The sequence below is a fragment of the Strix aluco genome, chromosome 30 (assembly GCF_031877795.1).
Source record: "Strix aluco isolate bStrAlu1 chromosome 30, bStrAlu1.hap1, whole genome shotgun sequence".
Lineage (NCBI taxonomy): Eukaryota > Metazoa > Chordata > Aves > Strigiformes > Strigidae > Strix > Strix aluco.
The window spans coordinates 412,840-434,168 of NC_133960.1; the positions used below are offsets into that span (position 1 = coordinate 412,840).

The 21,329-nt window shown below is 51.2% G+C and overlaps 1 protein-coding gene across 10 annotated transcripts in view; it reads right to left on the reverse strand.

The window, feature by feature from the left end:
• The window catches only part of POGZ (pogo transposable element derived with ZNF domain), a 36,019-nt gene extending 14,825 nt beyond the window's left edge, over window positions 1–21,194 (reverse strand). For 3 of the 10 annotated variants that reach the window (XM_074809206.1, XM_074809205.1, XM_074809204.1), the window contains exons 1-2: window positions 20,760–21,189; window positions 9,740–9,864 (exon numbers count right to left, since the gene is read on the reverse strand). In XM_074809206.1, the coding sequence (XP_074665307.1) occupies window positions 9,740–9,863 (124 nt within the window). In that variant the 5' untranslated portion in view covers window position 9,864; window positions 20,760–21,189. Of the gene's footprint in view, window positions 1–9,739; window positions 9,865–20,759 lie in introns of all 10 variants that reach the window. The other 7 variants (XM_074809200.1, XM_074809199.1, XM_074809203.1 and 4 more) reach the window with 5 other exon arrangements.
• Window positions 21,195–21,329: the final 135 nt, after the last annotated feature.

Here is a 21,329-nt window from a genome sequence, read left to right on the forward strand (position 1 = left end):
ATCACCCAATTGCTTCTGGCAACTTGGGGGGTAAAGTCGCACCAAAACAAAGATCAGGAGAGTCTCCCCCCTACTGCCACTGTCTGCGGGCACCCGAGATGGGGAAGGAATCAGAAGGAACAGAAGAGAGGATGAAGGAGGAGGCTGTGAAGAAACACGCTGGTGAAAGGTGGGATGAAACGGTCTACAACACCGAGGAAGCGGTTTAGAGAACCCAGAGCAAACCTTTGCCACCGACGCTCTGCAGGGCGCTTCTGCGGCGGCCGCTCGCCCGAGGAGGGACACAGCTCCCTGCTCCCCCTGCGCTCAAGCAAGGTCGGAAACAACCGTCAAGGTCGGCCACTGCACTTGGCGTGCTCCCTCCGACAACACCACCCTGGATCACGGCCAGACACGGTCCTTCTCCACAGAAACCCCCCTCACTTTGCGCGCGGGCCTGGCTCTGGCGCTGGAAACGGAACTATGACGGAGCAAAGGACCACGGACGAGACGGGGGTTTGGTTCCAAAGGTTATTGACTATCATTGGCAAAAACTGAACCTCAGCCCATTAAGCAGTTTAGCAAAAAATTTACTTTTTCCTCTGGTGATCACACCTTCAGCTCCCAGAGGCCTGGTACAGGTGACGTGGTGGGTTGAGCTCGGCTGGACGCCTGGTGCCCACCGAGCTGCTCTGTTGCTGCCCTTCTCAGTGGGACGGAGGGGAGAAAATAAGATGGAAGAAACCTCGTGGGTCAAGATAAAGGCAGTTTAATAAAGAAAAAGCAAAGGCTGCGCGAAGAAGCAAAGGAAAACAAAAGATTTATTCTCTGCTTCCCATCAGCAGGTGACATCCAGCCACTTCCCGGGGAGCGGGGCTCCAGCTCGTGGGTCGGTTGCTCCAGAAGACAAACGTCGCAATAACAAACGGCCCCCCCCGCCCCGTCCTTTTCGCTACGAGCAGACACCGTACGGTACCGGACACCCCTTGGGTCAGGTGGGGGCAGCTCTCCTGGCTCCGTCCCCTCCCGAGAGCCCGCCCGCCCCCCACCTACGGGGCAAGGGAAGCGCTGGAGCCGCGGAGCACCGGGGTGGCGGTAGCCAACACCCTGGTGTGTCACCAACACCCTTCTAGTGACCACAGCTCAGCGCTGCTGGGAATGTCGACCCACCTCAGCCAGGCCCAACGGCAGCGAGGAGCTCACAACAGCAAGTGATCTGCACGTACGAAACGCGTTACTTTTCCTAAGTATCGTAGGGGAGGGGACAACATTTTAAAGAAATAAATCAGACTCCAAATATTTCAAACTCAACTCCGAAAAATGAGCAGGATCCTTATTTGGGCTTCAATTCCTTCTTCCTCGACCCCATTCCCCCTCACAAAGTTCAGCTCAGTCGTGTATTTGTGGTTTTGCACTACTCAATCCTGCTACTCCCACAGCCCACGTCCCGAGGACAAAGGGCTTCCCCAGGGGCAGAGGGAGGCGGGACCCAAGGGACCCCCAGGAATCTTCCCACTGTAGATGTGCAGCACACTGACACGGGACTGACAGCGCAGCCAGGATGGTTCAGGGCTACAAAACGGTCCAACGTTCCCGAAACTGCTGCTGTTAGAGGAAAGGGCTGCTGCACCCGCACAGCAAATGTTTCCTATCTGACTGTGTAAATCCAGGAAAAGACCTGCTGCATGCCAGAATGTTCTGACCCACAGCCAAAACAGCTTCTTTTAATGGAAGATGCTTTACACTGACAGTCTGGATGCTGCCTGCCTGGCAATCCTCAGGGTGTACAATCCAAATGTTTTCGTGAAGATCGCGCTAGGCAGAAACAGCAGGGTACGTACGGAAGGCTGCGGCAGAGGGTTCGGAGCCAAGGCACACAACTGCCTGGCCCACGCGGCATCTTGCCTCGCTTCTCCAAGTGCCTCAGACAGCGGGGGGACTGCTGGAAGAGAGACACCAGCTCCCACTTCCAGGCACAGAAAACCCCCCAAACCCCCGTCAATCAGCAAACAAAACCTCAACCCGAGGCAGAGGATGGAGATGCTGAGACGTCGTGAAGGCTGGCAGCCTGTCTTGGAGCAATTTCTTCTTTAGGATGAAAAACGACGAGCGCAAACCCACTACTGCCCGAGCTCCGCACGCGCTGCCTCCAGCCCCAAGCGGAAGAGAGGACGTGCCTCTGCCTTTGCTGCGTTATAGAGCAGGGTCACGGGAGAGGGACAGGAAAAAGATGGAAGGAGCGAATGAAACCTAGAGACAGACTGGATCTGAAATCCTTAAAAAAAATTCAGAGAGGTAATCCCTTCACGATACGAAAAAAATAAGACGGCGATTGTCAAAGAAGAGACAGAGAAGTCACGGAAAAAGAAAAAAAAAGAATCTTTGGATAGTTCTATCAGGTTCTGAACACTTACATCCCACCTAGTACTGATGAAGGCCCAAATCCAGAGCACCAGCAGATCCTTTTCTCCTCCTCAGCGTCTCGAGGATCCTACTTGGCTGACAAGGAGCACAGAGCCTTCCCCAGACCTGGCCAAGCGCTGCAGGTCCGTGAGAGCGGAACCGCCAGCAGCGACCCTGACGCTGGGACGACCTCGTGGTGAGTTCAGAGGCCACTGGGCAATCTCAAGCAGAGTGTGACAGTCAGGTTTCCAACTTCTTCTGGCACTCCTTTGGACATACAAATAATCTGGGAAGATGTGCAGTAGTTTAACAAACAAACGATGACTTTGGGTTTAAGTCCATTTTAAAGCAGAGACCAGCTGACAAAGATCTTCTGGCCCAGTCAGTCCAACGGTTTTGACTCTTTTCTCTCAGCGTGGACTTGGCAGGTCCCTGCCAGTTGCTCTCTCCCGAAACGCTATCATTACTAGACAAAACATAGCAGAAGCATATATAAATACTCTTGATTCCTTACCAGAGACTGCAGGTTCTTTTCAATGTGACCACGATGGACACAGTTGTATGCCCAATTTTTTTTTTTCAGGCTTTGGTGGACTTTCGTAAGCGAGAACAAGAAGCCTTCTGGAGCAGCATGTCCAAGAGCGTGCAGTGCTTCTCTCACATTGTTCCCCAGGAGGTTTGTAAGGTTCCCACAGGTCCTGGAGCACTTTAAACTCACCAGCCAAGACAGATGCGCATAGATTCACTACTTCATCTAGGGAGAATGAGGAGACCACGGCAGAAATCAGCTGCTGGGAAAGAACAAGTTATGTTCTCCTCTCTTCTCCTCCTGCCTCTCAAGGGTAAGGTTTGCAAGGAGCCCGCTGGAAATGGCTTAATTGGCTTCTTGGAGAGGGGCGATTTAGACCTCGATGCCAGCTGATGGAGCAAACCTCCTGAACAGCCCGCTTAGTCCCGGACACAGCGATGCTCGCGAGTCCTAGGCCTCTTCCTACACTTCTTCAACTCCTCCTTGACTTCCAGTCTGCTCCCGGGGAGGCAGAACGTAGCCCTGCAGACGAGGAGTTTCTTTATCCTCTCTCTTCACTAAGCACAGCAGACGCTCTCCCCTACAGGAGACGCCGCTGCTGCTGGACGTGCCCTGGCTGTTCACGGCAGAGGTTGGACTGACAAAGCCTCTTTAATCTGACACTCCGGAACCCCCCCGATGATCCGCGCTTCCCAGCAGCGTGACCCTTCTGGAGAAGAACTCTAGTGCTGGTCCCCTCAGTCAGTCACCCCGCACGGGGAGCAGCCGAGCGCAGAGCCCGGCCCCACGCCGCCGCTGCAGAGGCCACCGGTGCCAAGGCTCCTACATGGACACAATCCGCATCAAACCCAGCGATAAACGGTCAGGACTGGTGTCAGCACGTCATGACTCAGAGGTTACCACACACGCAGACTTTGAATTCAACACCGGGGCATCACCAAAGGTCCTCTCAGACTTACAGGGCAGACTGATAAGCCCGGCATGACTCAGTTCCTCGCTGACTCTGTTCTCCGACGAGCGGCCCTGGGCAGAGGCACCGGCCACGCAGAGCACAGCGTTACGGCTTTAGCGGCAGGTGCCTCGGGCATCAAGTGCAGTCAGGTCACCGGGCGCTCCCCAGAACTGCGGCATTACCAGGGCCTGGGGCAGAGCCCTGGGGGTGTCCGAGGAGCCTCCCCCCGTCCCGAGCCCCTGCGCTCTCTGGATCCGTTCCCAAAGCAGGGCCGAGCGCTGCTCCAGGCACGTCGCGCCCTCCCGGGCAGAGCGGCCCGTCACGCTGATGCGGGCAGCAATCTAATCTAGACTAAATCTTCTCACTTCCCATCCTAACCTGACTTAACCACATACTGTTACGCAATTGCTGCATATTACCCAAAAGCACAGTATTTTTCTTCCATAGTTTCTAGATTTTCAGGACAAAAAGCACTTTGTGAAATCCTGCAGTGAGAAGAACGGCGGGAAGGTAAGTTCCATTTTCATCTGACGGTGGAATTATTAAAAAGGGAGTCAAGCTGTCAGGCTGACGGGCCGTGTGGCACCCACCTCATGTTCTTGTCAACAACAACAGTGCTTTTTTGGCTCGAGGACTCTGGAAACGGACACATGTGTGTGTCACACCAGCTAGCTGTGCACGGGTGTGGGATACAGGGAAGAACTGCTTTGAGTGGGATACAGGTATAGCTAAAAGCAATCAACGGAAATTAAGCAAAGAAAAAATTAGGCTGAGCGTCACTTCAAATATATTTAGCTTTCAGTAATTTTTCCTTTCATGTCCCAGTAATTTGAGACATTTTAAAACTGATCTGAAGGGAAAAATTTGGATCCAGCAGAAAGATGCACAAAGGTAAGTCAAAAGGTATTTCCAGCTTTAGTTTGGAAATCTTGTTTCTTGATTCTTGGACACGGGGTCCTCCCTGTCCAGGCCAGTTGGCCCTTCTGGCACCCAAAGGAGAAGCAGGTTGGGTGCAACAACACTCACAAGCAATTCCAGCCTGTGTTTGTCAACGTACGCTCCTCAAAGTTAGATAGGTACCACCGTGGACGCTGTTATTTAAGAAAAGGATAAAGTTTAGGTCTCCAGGCTTGCTCGTAAGCGAATTCCATCCTAGAGGGAAAAAACCAAAACAAAACCCAACAAAACCTTACACTGGGAGAAGGGATGGATTTAATGGGTCTTTTTCAGCCCTAGCTTATAAGTCTTTTTAATTAATGTAAAACAAAATGCAAGACGACAGCCATGAGCGTAAAAAACAGATTGCTGCAAGCTGGGATGACTCCAGACACGGTTCGTTTTGTGAGCGTTCCACACAGTCACAACTTAAACTGGGATGTGACCCTCAGTTACTGGGCCAGCAGAGACTGAAGAGGTGACAGATGTCCCCGTGGCACTTTGCCACTCAAAACCCTCGCTGGCACCAGCCCAGAAAGGATTCCCCGGCAAGTCAAAGTCGTGTCATAGGAGCTGGGAGGGACGCGACGAACAGCGCTCGGGAAAGGCAAAGGCCACGCTGTGATTTTGGTTTCCATCGGTCCCGACGTTAACGGGCCCAGCCACCCCCTGCTGCATCAGTGCAACCCAGAGGAGTTTACTCCACCACAAAAACTGAGGCGCTCTTCTGTGTTCTCCCCCTGAGAGCATCCAGCCCAAGGCACTGAAAGCCTCCCGCTCCCCGAAGGAGGAAGGCCAGGGGAGGGTGACCGGGAGCAGGCAGCACCACCCACAGCAGCCTCCTCACACCCTCACACAGTTGGTTTCTACTCCAGCAGATCAAAAAACCACAAATACAACCCACACCACCAAGCTCACCCTGAAACACAGCCCAGCTCACGGCGGATACTTTGATGTTCAACACTTTGTTTCGACAATGCCAAGAGGGCTGACCAAGCTGCCAAGGCATAAATTGGAAAAGTAACTGTGTCCTGTGGCTGTAAAGGTCATTTCCCCCCGTCCTCTCTTCCAAAGCAGACCAACGCACCTCTGAGACCTGCGGATTTTGTCAGCAGTTCTCTGATCAAACGTTACTTCAGAAATTCTACAAACCCTCCTTCACAGGCGGATTCACGCCGTGGGGCAGAAAGATCCCAGCACACGACACCGCAGCACGAGAGGGGGGTAAACCCAGCGAGGAGCGAGACGCCGAGGGCCCGTTGGGCAGGGCCGGGCAGGGCTGGGCAGGGCAGGGCGGGGCTGGGCTGGGCAGGGCTGGGCCGGGCGGGGCTGGGCAGGGCCGGGCGGGGCTGGGCAGGGCGGGGCCGGGCGGGGCAGGGCGGGGCGGGGCAGGGCTGGGCCAGCAAACTGCACCCACCACCCCAGTGCTCGTTTCCAAGGAGGCGGCACCGCTACAGAGCTGCAGAAAGCAAAAAGGACTATGGAAAGCGATAGCTGGAGTCACGCTGAGTAACGTCCCTCCCCGAGCTCAATTTTTAACCTATGCAGTAAGATCTGAAGGTGTTACTGCCCCAATGACCACCACTAGTTCTGTTTGCAAACCGAGATGAAAGAATAAGCGTGTAAGAGACGATGATCACAGGCAGCTACACCTGGGATTTCATTCCTCCAGTACGGACCAGAGTGAATAATGTCTAGAAAGGTAACACCTGCCCTTCAGGGCAAGGCCTCTCCGACGCCACGAGGCAGCGCGTTCCGTGTCCCTCTGTACCACACCCCCTACCAAAACACCCCCGGCCGCCAGCAGCAGCGCGCAGGAATCCTCCAACGCTCCCGCAGCCCAGAGAACGCAGCGAGGGGCTGAGAGGGGAACACAAACCCAGCACCATTCGTCTTCTTTTCCAACCCTCTTCACTATATTTTTGTCGTATGCGGGAGCTCTGGATTAGTCTCCAGAGCACACCATGGCTCTTATTTTTGAGACAAACAAATAAATAACAGAACAAAGAAGAAAGTTTCTCAGACTGTTGTGTGATCCTGCACAATCCTCTCAAATCCAGGATGTGACAGAGGCCTCTCCAAACTAGATTCCTGCACAAATCCACCCGTTTTCATGGGATCTGGGAACCGTTTGGACAGCAGATCCTCCGGGGGCACATTCGAACTTGTCAGAAGAGTATACAAATATTTTACTGATAAATATATTGCTGTTAGCAGATCTTTTCTTAGCAGCCGCGCTCCTTTTTTTTTTACCGTTAATCTAATTATAGCATAGTGATATCACCAAGCCTTTATTAATTTCTTGTAATTGATTTAGAACATCTGTCTCAAATTGCTTTTATTAGTAAAGCTATGAAATATTAATCACAAGTGTATTCTGTAGTGATATCTAATACATTAGGAGTTCAAGATTCTCTTAAGACACTCCCAACCAAGATATCTGTTTCAGGCAACGTATAGAACCTTCCTCATTATGCGTGTGTCTGATTACGTTTTACTAAAAACAACGCAATGACTTCTAGATGAGTTTTACATATTTTTACAGCTCCTTAATCCCAAAGAATCCTAAACCCACTTTATATTTCAGTACAGTAAGTTATGCAGAGAGATTGTTCAAGCTAGCTCTGAAACAAAGCACAACAACCCCTTAATAGCAAAAAAATTCCCAGAATTATTCACCTTGGCATTTGGCCAACACACCAGTTCAACGCATCTACTCTTGCCAAACGCATTGTGGTGCACCAGGGGGGCCCTGAGTAGCCAGGCCCTTCCTTTTACACCTTACCTTGAGGGTAATACTACCAGTGGTAACTTCCACCAGTGTGTAAGGAAACCGGATTCGCTCTCGAGTGGAGGAAAACCAGCTGCTGCCCCGCGCAGTCCCTGCGAGGTTTAGCACGACCCTCCCCGAACGCTGTCCTGGCACCTCCCTGCTCAGCCCGCGGGATCGCGCGTGCTCGTGGCAGCGGGACAGCGAGCGAGCCCCACGGGTCCCCTCTGCACCCCACCCCGCTCCAAATGCCGAGGGCAGTTCTGCTCACCACGCTGCTCACAAATATTGTCACTAGTGTCATCTTAGCACTGTCACTACTCCGAGCCCCACTGCTACTGCCCAACGCGGCTGCGGAGGAATCAGCACCTGTGGGGGCACAGGGAGCAGCTGGCAGAGGGGCAGAAACGGGCTGCAGACTCCTGGAACCGCTGGGAAGGAACGGCAGGATTGCGTTTTGCAGAAAGAGAGGGAGTGCTCTTTGTCTGTAGAGCCAGCACACGGCCACGCTGCGTGGCTGCACCGCCACAGCGTCACACTAGGGAAGATCTCCAGCGTCAAGCTTCCCGCTCCTTCAGCTCCGTATTTTCTATCAAACGGCACAGGCAAGAGAAATCCAACTTACTCAAGACCAGCGTTAGTTTTCTGTCCATTCCAACCCGTCTATGACTGAATCACTTTGTCCTTCCAAACACCCTCCCTTGACATCTCTGCGTGCTCCTTCCACACCTCCCCTGGAAGGCAGCGGGCACCAGCAGTCAAAGCGCACCCTTCCCTGCGCAGCGCAGCCTCTTTCTGCTCCCCTCCAGGGCTGAACCCCCCCGAGACGCCGTGTTAAGCACGAGCTGTGTGGACCGGCTCCTGCCGAGGACGCAGCAGCGCTGACAGCGGCAGCGCTCCCGCCGCACCTCGCGCCAGGGCCCCCGTTTAGGATCGCAGCGGCCAGAAACGCCAGACGCGCCGCATCACCCTTAGCCCTGGCCTAGGACCAGGCACAGACCCATCTCTGTTCCAGATATTAAGCTGACGCTGTGCTTGATCTTGACCACGAGAAAGCAGCTGAAAGGCCTAAACAGAAGCCTGACTGACTAAACATGCCAGTCTACTTCACCCACACACATAACTGGGGCAACAATTCTTTGTTCCACGCACCAGACTCAAGTATGTGGCAAGAACCAGTGAATAAGTTGTTCTTTTACAGCCACGTTTCATTTAGTCCCGAACTGGGAAGTGCTCATCATCGAGGTTTGATTCGTGTAAGGCAGGTCTGTGTACAACGGCCCAACTCACTGTGTTGGTACCAACAGAAACCAACAGGCAGCAAGCACCATCCTCTATGGTCACTTAGGGTTCCACTGCAAACCGAACCGTTATACAGCATCTGAAAAACAGATCCCATCTGGCAATTATTGCTTTTTATGAATCCAAATTTCTCAATCTGAGACAAACAGTGGATAACTTCAGACTCTGACCTGCACATTAAATGCAAACTCTGAACATCAAAGTTACGAATCTCCATTTGCAGAAAACAGGCACCACCCCCCCCCCAACTGAAACCGATTCTATCAAATCATGGGTTAAATAAATAATAATAAACTAGCGCTAATCCCACTGGCTGGGCTACGGAAGTTGTCACAGGAAATACAATTCACGAATCGAATGCCTGACTTTCTCACTCACTTCAAAACTGCTAGAAGGATCCGAAGTTGGTCACCACGGAATGCCGAGGCTCACTAAAGCACTTTGTAAAAGAAAAAGCATCATCTTCCACGTAAATTATCGATTCTCTACTTTTAAACAACTACTACTTTGGCTGCAGAACACGAATAACTTCGCCGAAGTTCCCTTCCCATTTTTTAAAGGGGTCACCCTTTCCAACACCTGCAAAAATCTTATTTCTCTTGCACAGAGAAAAAAGCCGTTTCCTGCCCCCAAACTCCTCCTTCCCAGGAGGCCTGGCCTCGCGCAGCACCGCCCGCGCGTCAGCTCCACCAGCGCTCAGAAGCTGTTCACAGCCTCAGAAACTGCTATTTGTTACGTTACTCATTACCAGGTTTTTTAGCTATCAAGTGAGATTACTTACGGGATAGGATGTACCCAGTCGCTGCCATTTCCCTTTAAATTTTAACACCGGTAACGGGAATAATTCTAGACTAAAATAGTTAATTACCCGTAGCAGTTTTATCAACTGAATTATAATCCTCAACAACAGAATCTTCAATCACATCACTGATTTTCTGCCATGGTTCCAGCTCCTCCTCCTCACATTCCATAAAAAGGTCCGTGTCCGCCATCCTGCAAAGGGAAAAGAAGAGAAACCTTTATTGGAAAACTGTGTTTTGTCAGGCAGTGAAAGTCATTCACTGCAAGAAAAATTCTAACGCCAGAAATACGAACAACGTTTCTATTTCCCAGTATTCTAAAGAAAAAACCTGAATTGCATATTTTCAGGTTCTTGGATTATTTCTCCAGTAATGGAGTGGACTCCACAGCCTACTTTAATAGGTTGTGTTTCCTTTTCAGATCGATCTGTGACGTTGGTGCTGAAAACCCTTGGTTTTGACTTAAAACTGCAGTGGCTTTGCCTCTCCTGCATGAGGAAGTCAACCTAACAGCTCTGAAATCAGAAGTCACCGCCCCAAACTTCAGTACCTTTAAATAAATGAATAACTGTGACTGAAAGAAAGAAGAATCATGGGTTTTGTTCTGTTCGTGGTTTTGAATATTCTAGGATCACTGCCAACACACATGACAGAGATTGAATATCCAGGCTTAAATGAGTAAAAAACGCGTGCACGAATGTGCGAACAGTCTTGGGGTGACCTCAGCCGACCCAAACCCCTGCACGCGCCCACGGCCCCGGCTCCCGCCGCTCCTCCTCGGAGCTGGGAATATGACAGACAATGATGAACTAGTTCAAAGAGAAAAAAGAGTAAAGGGCTTTTCTGCAATTAGATCCAGAGCTACTGCCCTTCGACTCCAACGAACGTTCTCGTGATCTCCGGGGTAAAGCACCCAACTTACCTCTTCCCCACGGGCAGAACCGTTACCGGGTTTATTTACAGAAAAGACACAACAGACAATTCCAGCCTGTTTTGTCTCCTCTCCTCATGAATAAGTCTCTCTCGCTCTTGCCACCAATCTCTAAAACGTCTATTTTGGCTACATCTTTGTGAGCCAGGGAAGCAGAAACAAAGGCAGTTGCATAAGCAGGGGCTGTACCGCTGCGAGCAGAAGGACGGTGTAACATTATAGTTGAGCGTTACTTGCTGCTCCACTATTTACATATCTCCCCACTTTGTTTGCTTTTCTGAGCACCACTGCACACAGAACACAAGTTTTTATGGATCTGCCTACAGTGAAAGTCAAGTATTTTCTCCCGGGACTGCAACCTCGATGATGTATGAATCTGTATGTGTTTAGAGTTCAATTAAACATTCAGACCATCAGGACAGAATTAAGACCAAGCCGGTTCACAACCGGCAAGTCTCAAGTGCCCTAGAGGACACCCCTTCTCAGGGGGGGGTAGAGCTACCACCAAAGGTCTCCAACAGCTGATTTTCGCCACTGCCACACGTTTCCAATCACGCTGACAACGCACGAGCTGCTGGGAGGGGCTTTCTCCCCCACCGAGATTTGCATCGCTTCAGGATCTGGGTGTTTCCAAACTTCACTTATGGACGATGCTTATGCAAAACTTTAATTCTCCTGAAGAATATATTTAGGAGTCTTAAACCAGTGTGACTCGTTCTAGAAGCTCAGTTGCGTTTTTAAAGGAAATAGGGATTATTATGGGAAATAAGACACCACAAAAACTGAATTTTCCAACTTCCCACCTGGGTTTTAGTGAAAGAGGATCAACTCTTCCCCTCTGCTACCAACCCTAGAAAGGCTGGCGAGCACAAGTGGCAGCTCTGTGCTGCAGGTGAACGGGAATCGAGAGGCCTAGAAGGGAGTTTGCTTTCTTGATTACACTTTGGTGGCAAAAAAGACTGTTATTATTGCGTTTTGTCACCTCTACTACCATTTGACAGCCCTAAAAATCTGATGAGAAATGTTCTGAGACAAACTGGCCAAAATAAACAGCTTATAATAGGGGACGAGCAAGGAAATAATCCGAGCCATGTGCAGACAATCTGTGTTTTTAATAGCCACAGAAATCAGGGCTGACCCGGAGGCTGAAACACAGAGTAAGGTTTATTAGCTCGCTGTGGGAAGACTAGAGGAGACGTAGCTTTAAAACAGAGGCTGGATTAAGTAACCCAGAGCAATTAGATTTTAAGTCTTGTACCGTTAAACTATGTTACTCTTCTTCTCCTGACACAGCCCTAATTCTGGCCAAACGCTGAACCTGCTATAAACTCGTTTGTAGATCAGCCTGAAGCCGGGCTTTCCAGGCGGGGCTGCAAGCACCTTGTGCAAATGCAATCTTTAATTTTTATTTGTGTTGTGCCACACTAGCTCTAAAATGCAAAAGCATGAATGTCAGGAATTTCCTGCAACACAGCACGAAGCCAAAACAACATTTCAACAAACGCTGATCTAAAGCAACTGTCTTAAGCAGGTAAGCCTCAAAAAAAAAGAAGAATCCTAAAAACTTGTTAATGTTTGTCAAATTCAAATTGCCAGCACTTTTTTTGAAGCTGTTTTCCCCTAGATACAAAGACAGCCTCCCAGACTCTCAGCTTGCTGTGCTTGTCTGAAAAGGATTCGCAGAGCTCATACTGCAATGCTGTCGTTGCATGAGGGTGTTTTACTAAGAAACACTCATTTTAGTTTTATGCTTGGTTATACTAATATGAGTAATTTTCACTTCCCAATTATGCTTTTGAAGCACAGTAATACTCATTTTAAGAATAACACGAAGAATGAGATTTAAAGGAGGCCCATCGCTCCACTCACGTCCAGGAGCTGATCTTTTGTTCCCCACTTCCTCAACATTCGTAACGATAAAAGAGTAAAAGTCATTTGTCTGACTCTGCACACAACCACACAACTCTGAACCACTGGTCCTGCCACCGCTTCTACGAGGACACGGAGCAGCAGCACCTGCACCTGACCTGGTTTATGCCTCTCCTCACCTACTGCCAACATGAAACCCGTCTCTGATCAGCGATCCCCGTGCCTCGCAGTTCTGTGCACTCACAGTGCAGAATCTGAAATCACACAATGAGAACATTTCTGCGTAATTTCACTTTTGATCTCTATGAAAGGGGATTTGCCCTTTCTGAAGGCCTTTAGAAGAAGATAAAAAGCCCCCAAAGTCCAACCCCATGCACAAGTAACTTACTCCTGCCAAGACTACCTCTTTTAGGGGGACCTAAACAGGTTGCTCAAACTGCTCGTGGGCTTCTTCAGCCACCAGGAAAACCTGTTGGTAGAGAAGTGTTATCTAGTACTGTGACTTCACAAGGGAAGTATAAAGAATCCTGTGTCTCTGAACACAGGGAGAGCAAAAAAGAATTTCTTTTCTCACTGTTTCAAGCCCTTCTCAGTCAACTTTTAACCTAAAAAGCACTCTTTGAGGAACTCTAGCTGACCTTGCCTCTCCCAGCTGTCCCCAAGCGCCCCGCTGTGCTATTCTGCCCCGAGATGCCGACATACCCCCAGAGCCGTTCTCTCCCCGCTCCGATCACACCTTCCCAGCCAGCGTTTGAGCCGAGAAAAGCCCAGTAAGAGCCCAGGCTTGCCAAGGCGGCCAGCGGGCGCACGAGCGGGTTATCGACAAGCAAAGGGACAGCCGGTGGCTCCTCACAGAAGCCGGCGAGGCCCCAACACCGCTGGGAGCGCGAGGCTGAGCGAGGCTTAGACTGACTCGAGGGTCCAGAAGAGAGCTGGAGAGCGGCATCTTCAAGAAGTGACGGAATGACCCCGAGCTGTTCAATCCACAGAGGGGGTTGCTGAAGCACAGTGACCTTCAGGTAGGTAAAAGGCTACTGGGAAGTGGAAAGAAGCAGTCTGTTCTCCACGTCTGTGATGGAAACAAGAAATGAAGGGCTCAAACTGAAGAATGGAACGTTCCAACTTCGACACCAAGAGAGCTTCTAGGAATAAAGATGAAGCACCGCCGCAGGCTGCCCAGGAACTCGCGGAACTCCCGGGTCTGGGTGCCCCTGGGAACAGCCGGGTCCGTAAGAGAAGGTACGTAGCTCCAAGGGAGGCGAGGCCGACGGAACGTCTTGCTGGGGACATCTGAGGCTCCATTTTTCTACAGTATTGTGTAATTCATGAACTAAACATGTATTACCAGGTACTTCTGCACTACTGTGAGACAGCAACTACATTTTAGTTGTCAACACTGAGGCTTTTGCCTTATAGGAAGCAATTAAATGCTCCTATAACAGTTAACTCTTTCCATCTTGCTGAATACACGTTACTAATAAATATAGCACATAAACCAAATTACCCCAACGTAACACATCCAAACTCCTGCTCGTAAATACTGTGTAAAGCAGCAGTTGTTTAAATGTGTCCCTTGAACTTCTCACAGAAATCTATGCCTAAAACTAGTTTTCGCAAGATTTCTTGCAGTCATTGAGAAAGAACAGCCAACTGATTAAAAAAATAAATCAAGTCCCTTACTTGTCAAATAAAATTACATTAGTATATTTTAAAAAAAGAAATCACAGAGTATTGTAATAATCCTAATATACAATTAGCCAAGTGTATTACATTAAGCATGAAAAAGCTCACATTCTCCACAGCACCCATTACCTGCATGCTTCAAAGACGTTACTAGCTTCTTCATTTACATAAAACCTGCAGTGTGTAAAAAATTTTATTAACCTTATCTCAAATGTGGGAAACAGAGTTCAGTGAAATGAAATGACTTGCCAGAGATTCTACTAGCAGTGAGTGGTTTAGTCAGAAATAAAACTCAAGATGCCCAGCCCTTGCTCACATCGCTGAACATAAAGTCAGACTTCCTCCCGCTCTGTTAAAAAAAAAAAAAAAAGACAAAAAAACCCCACCCAACGTGACAAAAATCCTTTTGGAATGACAAACGGGAAGAAAATAGATTGCGAGAAATGAAGCTCTGAAGGACAGGTTTCTGCTAGAGATCAGCCTAGCAGGGGAAAGCAAGAATCAAAGAGCCTTAAATATTGTATTCGCTGCCTGTTAACGTAAACTTTTTAATAATTACAAGATCTTAGCAAAACCAAGCGAAGTCATACAAGATGCACACCAAGATCTCGAATGGATAGCCGCTACAAGTGATCAATAACGACGTGGGTATGATTTTCAATATTCATCCTTCAGAGAAACATCTAGAAAAAATCCTCTGTGAAGCTTCTAGGACAAAGCTCCCCTTGGCTGGCGGAGCGGGTGACGCTCCCAACAGTAACTATTTGTCTGGAATCGTGTTACTCCCCGCCAGACGAGGAGCAGCGCCCCAGTGCTCCAGCGATGGGCAGTCTATAAATAGTCGGGATAAATAACCTGCTCTATTAATTAAAGCACGCACATACGTCTGCCCAGGAAGGTTGGAACTACAGGGGAAGTCTTTGCGCGCGTTGTAGAAAATATATTATTCAACACCTCATAATTATTCAAAAGATGCAAAGACAAAATGCTAAAGAGACTGTAGTTACAAGCTTCTTTTGACACTAACTCACATTATGCGTGCAGTATTTCATCTGTTCGTATCAACTGAACTAAGAAAATGTCTCCTCTCTTCTATAATGTAACAGCTTTGTTTTTCAAAGCTTTGATCTTGAATATTTTTGTATGTAAGAAGCCTTTGCTCAATAAAATGATTAATCCCAATGATAAATACTCTGCATTTAGCTTTTCAGCACACAGTTGGCAGATGCTGGGCTGAAAACATGGATGCCAAAAAAATTTACAAAAAAAAAAAAAATTACAAAGTGTTCTAGACACACTGTGAGAAATAAAGCCTTTCGGGCTGAAAGGTGTTTTCTCTCCCCTTTAGCTGGGAAACGGGAGCAGACCTTCAGGGGAAGAGCCAGCGTGGATCAGCCTTACACCAGGAACTGGCACAGCCGCCAGATATAGACCCTTTATTTCTCGTCAGCTGACGTGGTTCACGCTCATTGTTGCCATACAGGGGAAAAAAGCCAACAGCCATTAAACTCTTGTATTAAAAGGCACCACCTGATTACACTCTCTGATCAATGGGATCACCATTACCGGGGGAAATCCAGCAATAGAGATGTTGTATTTGCATATAACCACAGATTACCCTGTCGTGAGAAAAGGATAAATCCTTTTCTTTCCTCCCCTGCCTCACTGCAAAAAAAAAAAAATCCCTTAAATTCCCAATTTCAGTTGAAATTAGAAGATCCAATTGCATTTATTTATCAACGAACCGCTTTCACATAGGTATCAGATACGATCCCTCCAGACTGACATTATTGTCTCAAGAGACTGGACAGGCAGAAAGGACAGAACGTTGCGCTCCGCTTTAAAAGATCGCCGGCACCTCCAATCTCCAAGAACATCTCAGCCAGAAGAATAAACACTTAGCCCGGTTTCTCCACCTAAATGAGGCAGCAAACAAAGGACTCAGCTACCACAAAGCAAGTTGTAACTCAGTAATTTCTCCGAGTTAGTGATGCAAGCGGAGAGAAGCGGGTCCCGAGTGTTTTCTGTTATCTAAAGCACCTGTGGATAGCAGGTTTTACATGACAGCTGCGGGAAAAGGCAGCTGTGTCTCATTGAAGTGATCTCTAAAAGATGTGTGGTTATATATTTACAGTTTCATTCACAGCTTGATATTATTTGACACAAAGCAAACAAGTTATGACATACATATGCTGTATATACACACACACTTCTTTTTAAAAAGGACTTCAAATTAATGACTCGTTCACAGTGTTCTTCAGAATTCACATGACGGGATGCACTACTCTTGCTATATAAGCTTCCCTTTCTAAGGCTTTTAATTAAAAAAAAAGTATAAATAAATCAGCACTTGTCAGGGCACCGCTGGTGGCCCAATTTCTGCCTACTGGGTGAAATCATCTGCAACACAATCAGCCTTAAGGGCACACTGGCGGGTCAGGGATAAATCCGTACTGCGGGGCACAGGTGACTCGGCAAAGCAAAAAGCTGAATTTTGTCTGAAGACGGAACAAAGAGGAGGGAGAGAGCCCATTATCCCCGAGGGACACAGACCGTTACACACAACTTCACAGCGTCCTCCCTCCGACACCACGTTACCTACAGCGCTACAAGGATCACACGCTTTACTGACGGGAAAACAGCCGCGCTGGGGTCAGACGTGGGAGGTTGTCAGAGAGCAGCGAAGGACCCAGGAACCTCCACTCCCACCTCTCACTCCTGGCCTAGACTCGAGCTGCTCGGTCCTGCCCCTCTCTGCACAGGAGGGAACTCCAGACGCAAACACATTTGCGCTCCGACCATTCCAAAACAGGTGGCAAGTGAAGTCATTAAAAATAACAGATATCCTAACGCTAAGGGGTAACAGCCAGCCTTCACGAATCCTCATTTAAAGCTTTATTCACACGTTCAAAAGAGAGTACACATCGCCACGTGAACGCACAACGTAAAAACCCCAGCGAATACGCGCTGAGGATCAATCCAAGGATCAGCGCGCGGCATCAGCCCGCTGGTATTTTAGAGCTTTTTTTAAAGTCCCAGCCGACTCCCCTGGGGAACCCACGGTCACAGTTGACTACCAGCGATGAAGGACTGAACGAAAGCTGAGGAAATCGTTTGCGAACGTTAAAGATGGGCCTTGCGTCTTCCAAAAGGCTCCGACCAACAAATTTTAGCGCAAAGGTGACTCCCGCAAGTTCTGGTGCAGAGCTTCCACCTCCTTCGGGGCCGCCACCCCTGGCGGTTTGGGACAGAGCCGGCACAAAGAGCGAGTCCCTGCGAAGCCTCTGCTCGGGGAATCCCTGCCCCAGCTCCCAGAGAGACCCTGCGGGCCGGCCATCAGGCTCACGGGCAACCACGAAACACCCCCAGGGCAAACCGTGCCCTACCGACCGCACCGAAATGAGGGGACGCGGCCGCTCCACCCCGCGCCCGAGGCAGAGGTAGGCTGAGCACCAACTACGCCCCAGATGACGTTTTTAGCACCAGCCGTGTAAACTTTCTTCAATCCTTCTTGCCTAAGGTTTGCCAGTTTTTATGCCAGCCCGTATTTGCTACTATTGCAGATTTAACTGCAGTACGGTTATAACGCTACCAGCACCCCGATCCTTTCCAAAAATACATATTAAGAATTAACTGACCCCTAAATTTTCTTCACCACCTGCTACAAAACCACCTCCTGACAGTCCAGGAAGGAAAATCTAAAGCACAAAAATGAGGGTCTGGCTTCAAGAGACCTACAAATAAGCTTGACGAGATGACTCAACGCACGTCTTAGGACAGAAATTAATTCATAAATCAACTTCTCTGCTCCAAGTTCTCCTTCTGAATGGCCGCCACTTCTCTCCATTATGTCTTCCCCTGGTGAACATGCGGCCTCAACAGAATTGCTGCCTTGTTACTTATTTTCTCACTTACTTTCGATAATGTGTGCTTAACGGCAAGGAACGTATCTTAACTTTGCTAGAACCTAGAAACCCAGCGAGGTTCCATTAAATGCAAATGAATCCTACGATAAAGGTTTCTGCTGTCAAGACATGCTGCAATCCCTGCCCTGGAAGAAAGATAATGCCCTTCAGTGGCTTTTAATGACGAACTGGCACAGCCTAAAACTGATATAATCTAAGTGATGAAAATACATATTGGATGATGCTTTCATTACTGTTTACAGGGCTGTTCATCCTGAGCAACACCTCCGAAAGGCGAGGGGAGGCGAGAGGCACCGCGCAAGCCGAGCGCCAGAGTTCAGCAGTTACATCCTCCAGGCCAAGGTAAATTTACGTTTTGTTGACTGATGTGGTTGACTTGACTTTGCTGGGAACTGAACTTATTTCAAAAGGCATATTACGCTTCCTATGGATGCTATCATTTAAAGTTCTATATGTTTTATTAAAGGCTTTGAAGTGTGTGAAGCCTACTAATTAAAATGTATTATTACACACTCAATTATAACGATTGTTATCTACCTTAAAGTTTGAACTGCAAAGCGATGAAAACAAACCGCTTTCTGATTTTTGGCGTATTTTGTGAGCATGGGACTACCCCGAAGCTCCGAGAGGCCCGGAGCGTGTCAGTAGCTGGTTCCTCAAGGGGCTCTTTTGTGAGGAGACAGCCCGGAGCGGAGCCCTCCCCTCCCGTCAGCGCAGACACAGGCCTGCTCGCACGAAGAGTCAGAGGGTCTCTGACAGCACCTGAGCAGCCGTGGGGACGGGGCACACCGACAGCGTCACCGTATATACCCACAACCACACGTAACACCTGCAGGGCCCCGCGCCCAGGCCGAGCTGAAAGCGGCGAGTGAGCTCCCGGGGCCGGTAGCCCCGCAGGACGGCCCCGTGCACGCTAATAATGATACAGGTGAAACAAAGACGTGCACGCAGTAAGCCTGGCTTCACATTCAAGGGTAAAAATTAACAACTGCAGCGACCTGAAGCTCTAAGACAGTACACACGGAGAACCAGAGTAGGGAAGAGGCATAATTTGTTTATCCTTGCAAAGTATTTCCTAAAGAAGCACCAGATCCCCCCTATCCTCTACCCCCACTTCCGATCACTCACTCCTGCCCCATTTGGTATGTCTTGGTGACAGCTGCAACTGCTGCCAAGTTAATAAAAATAAAGCTGTGTGTGTTGTCATGTGTTGCGTGTTTTCCGCAAGGGTGTTGGGCAGCAGGATTCATGCCTCTCCATCTCCACACACGCTTTATGTCGCATCCCAGCTGAGGAGCGGAGAGCGAGGACGCCCCAACGCAGCAGCCTGGGCTCCCCAGACACTCGGAAGAGCAGGAGCACAGCGAGGGCCGGGCAAACAGCTCCATGACGCCAAACATCTCGGGTTTAATATCTGTAGCCACAAGGATCAGCCTCGGGGGGTATTTGCACAAAGTCTTTCAGTGATCCCAGTCCCTCTCCAGAAGAGCCGGGTAAACTGAGTCCCCGAGCCGGCAGCGGGGCGGGCGAGCGCGGATGTCGGGGCACGGCGCTCACCGGGGAGAAGGCGCCGGCCAAGGGCAGCGAGCGAGACTTCGTCAGGGTGAGGGGACGGGGCAGGCGAGGAGGCGCAGGGAGAGGGTCTGCGAGCTCAGGGGAACGGATGACAAGAGCAGTTTCCCCTCCACACGCACTCGGTGAGGTGGGAAGCCCCTTCCAGAGGGGCCGCGGGCAGGGAGCCCGGCGCACGGACCCTCCAGCGCCGGGGGATGACACCGAGCGGCGGGGCGAGCTGAGCCCCGCGCCCGCGGAGGCCGCCGAGGAGAGGAGGGGGCTGAGAGCGCGGCCCCCCCCGGCCCCGGCGAGGCGGCAGCGGGGAACCTCTGCGTGAAGGTGGAGCACACGCAGGCCAAGGGGGGGTCTCCCCCTCCCAAGAGGTAGGCAGAGACTCTCCTCACCATTAACTTCCCTTAAAAAGGGGCGAAAAGGCCGTTTCTCCGCAGAAGTAAAGCAAAACCCACCCTGGGTGTATTGTGGCGGCTAAGAAAGAAGAGAGAAAAATAATCCCCGTGCCCAACATGGCCGCCCACCCAGCACCAGCCATGGGAAAAGGAGGAGGGGGAGGCAAGACGGCGGGGATGCGGCCGCCCCCCCCGCCTCCCCCCCCGGGGATGGCGACCCCGCCAGCGGCGAGGGGAGGCCCCGCTGGCGCCGAGGGGGGTGGGGGGGTGTGCGGCGTCCCCAGCGGCGGCGGCGGGGGGGGGGGGGGGAGCGGAGGGAGCTGCCGGTGCCGCTTCACCGCCCGTGTGTGTGTCCCGTCCCCCCCCCCCCCCCCCCGGCGGAGGGGGGTGTGCGCGGATCCCTCCGCCTCCCCTCAGAGCCCGGCGGGCGAGCGGTGGCCCGGTGGCTGTTCCACCGCCCAGCGGGAGCCGCCGCCGCGGCTCCTCCCCGTCCCCCGCCTCGGCAGCCCCGAGCCCTCCCTCCCTCCTCCCGCCGCCGCTTTGTGTACGGCGCGCTCCGGCCCGGCCGCCCCCCCCCCCCTTCTTCTCCCCCAGACCCGGGCGGTTCGAACCGGTTCCAACGGTCACCAACCGCCGCCCGCGCACGGCGGGGCCCCCCCCCCGCTCCCCACACCCCGCCGCCCCCCAGCCCCGACATAACGGGCTCGCCCCACCTCACCTTCCTCGCCGGCGCCGCCGCGCTCTCCCGCCGCCTCAGCCGCGGCCGCTCGCTCTTAAAGGGGTCCGCCGCTCTCCGGGCGAGGCGAGCGGCGGGGGAGGGCAGGTGGCATCAGCCCCCGGGACCCCCGAGCGGGATGCGGAGGAGGAGGAGGAGGAAGAGGAGGAGGAGGAGGAATTATCTCTGTTTCTGCTCTCCCTCTGTACGTTCTCGCGGGGGGCGGCTCCGTGCTTTGCGTGTGTCTCCCCCCCACCCACCTCAGAAGAAAAGGAGAGGGGGGGTGGGGGGGGGGGGGGAAAAGCGCCCGGCGGGCTGATACACGCGCGAAGCGCCCGCAGCCACACACATACACACACACACACACACACATACACACACACACACACAAAAAGGGGACCTGGCCGGCGGAGGGATACGGTGACGTCATTTCCTCCTGGGCCGCGGACCGGCGCGGGGATTGGCGCGCGGCGCGGTGACGTCACCGGGGGCCGGCGCCGCCGCTGCCCTGACGAAGTTTGTCTGAAGCGCAAACGGTGCGCGGCGGCCTGGAGCCCCCCCGCCCCCCCCCCC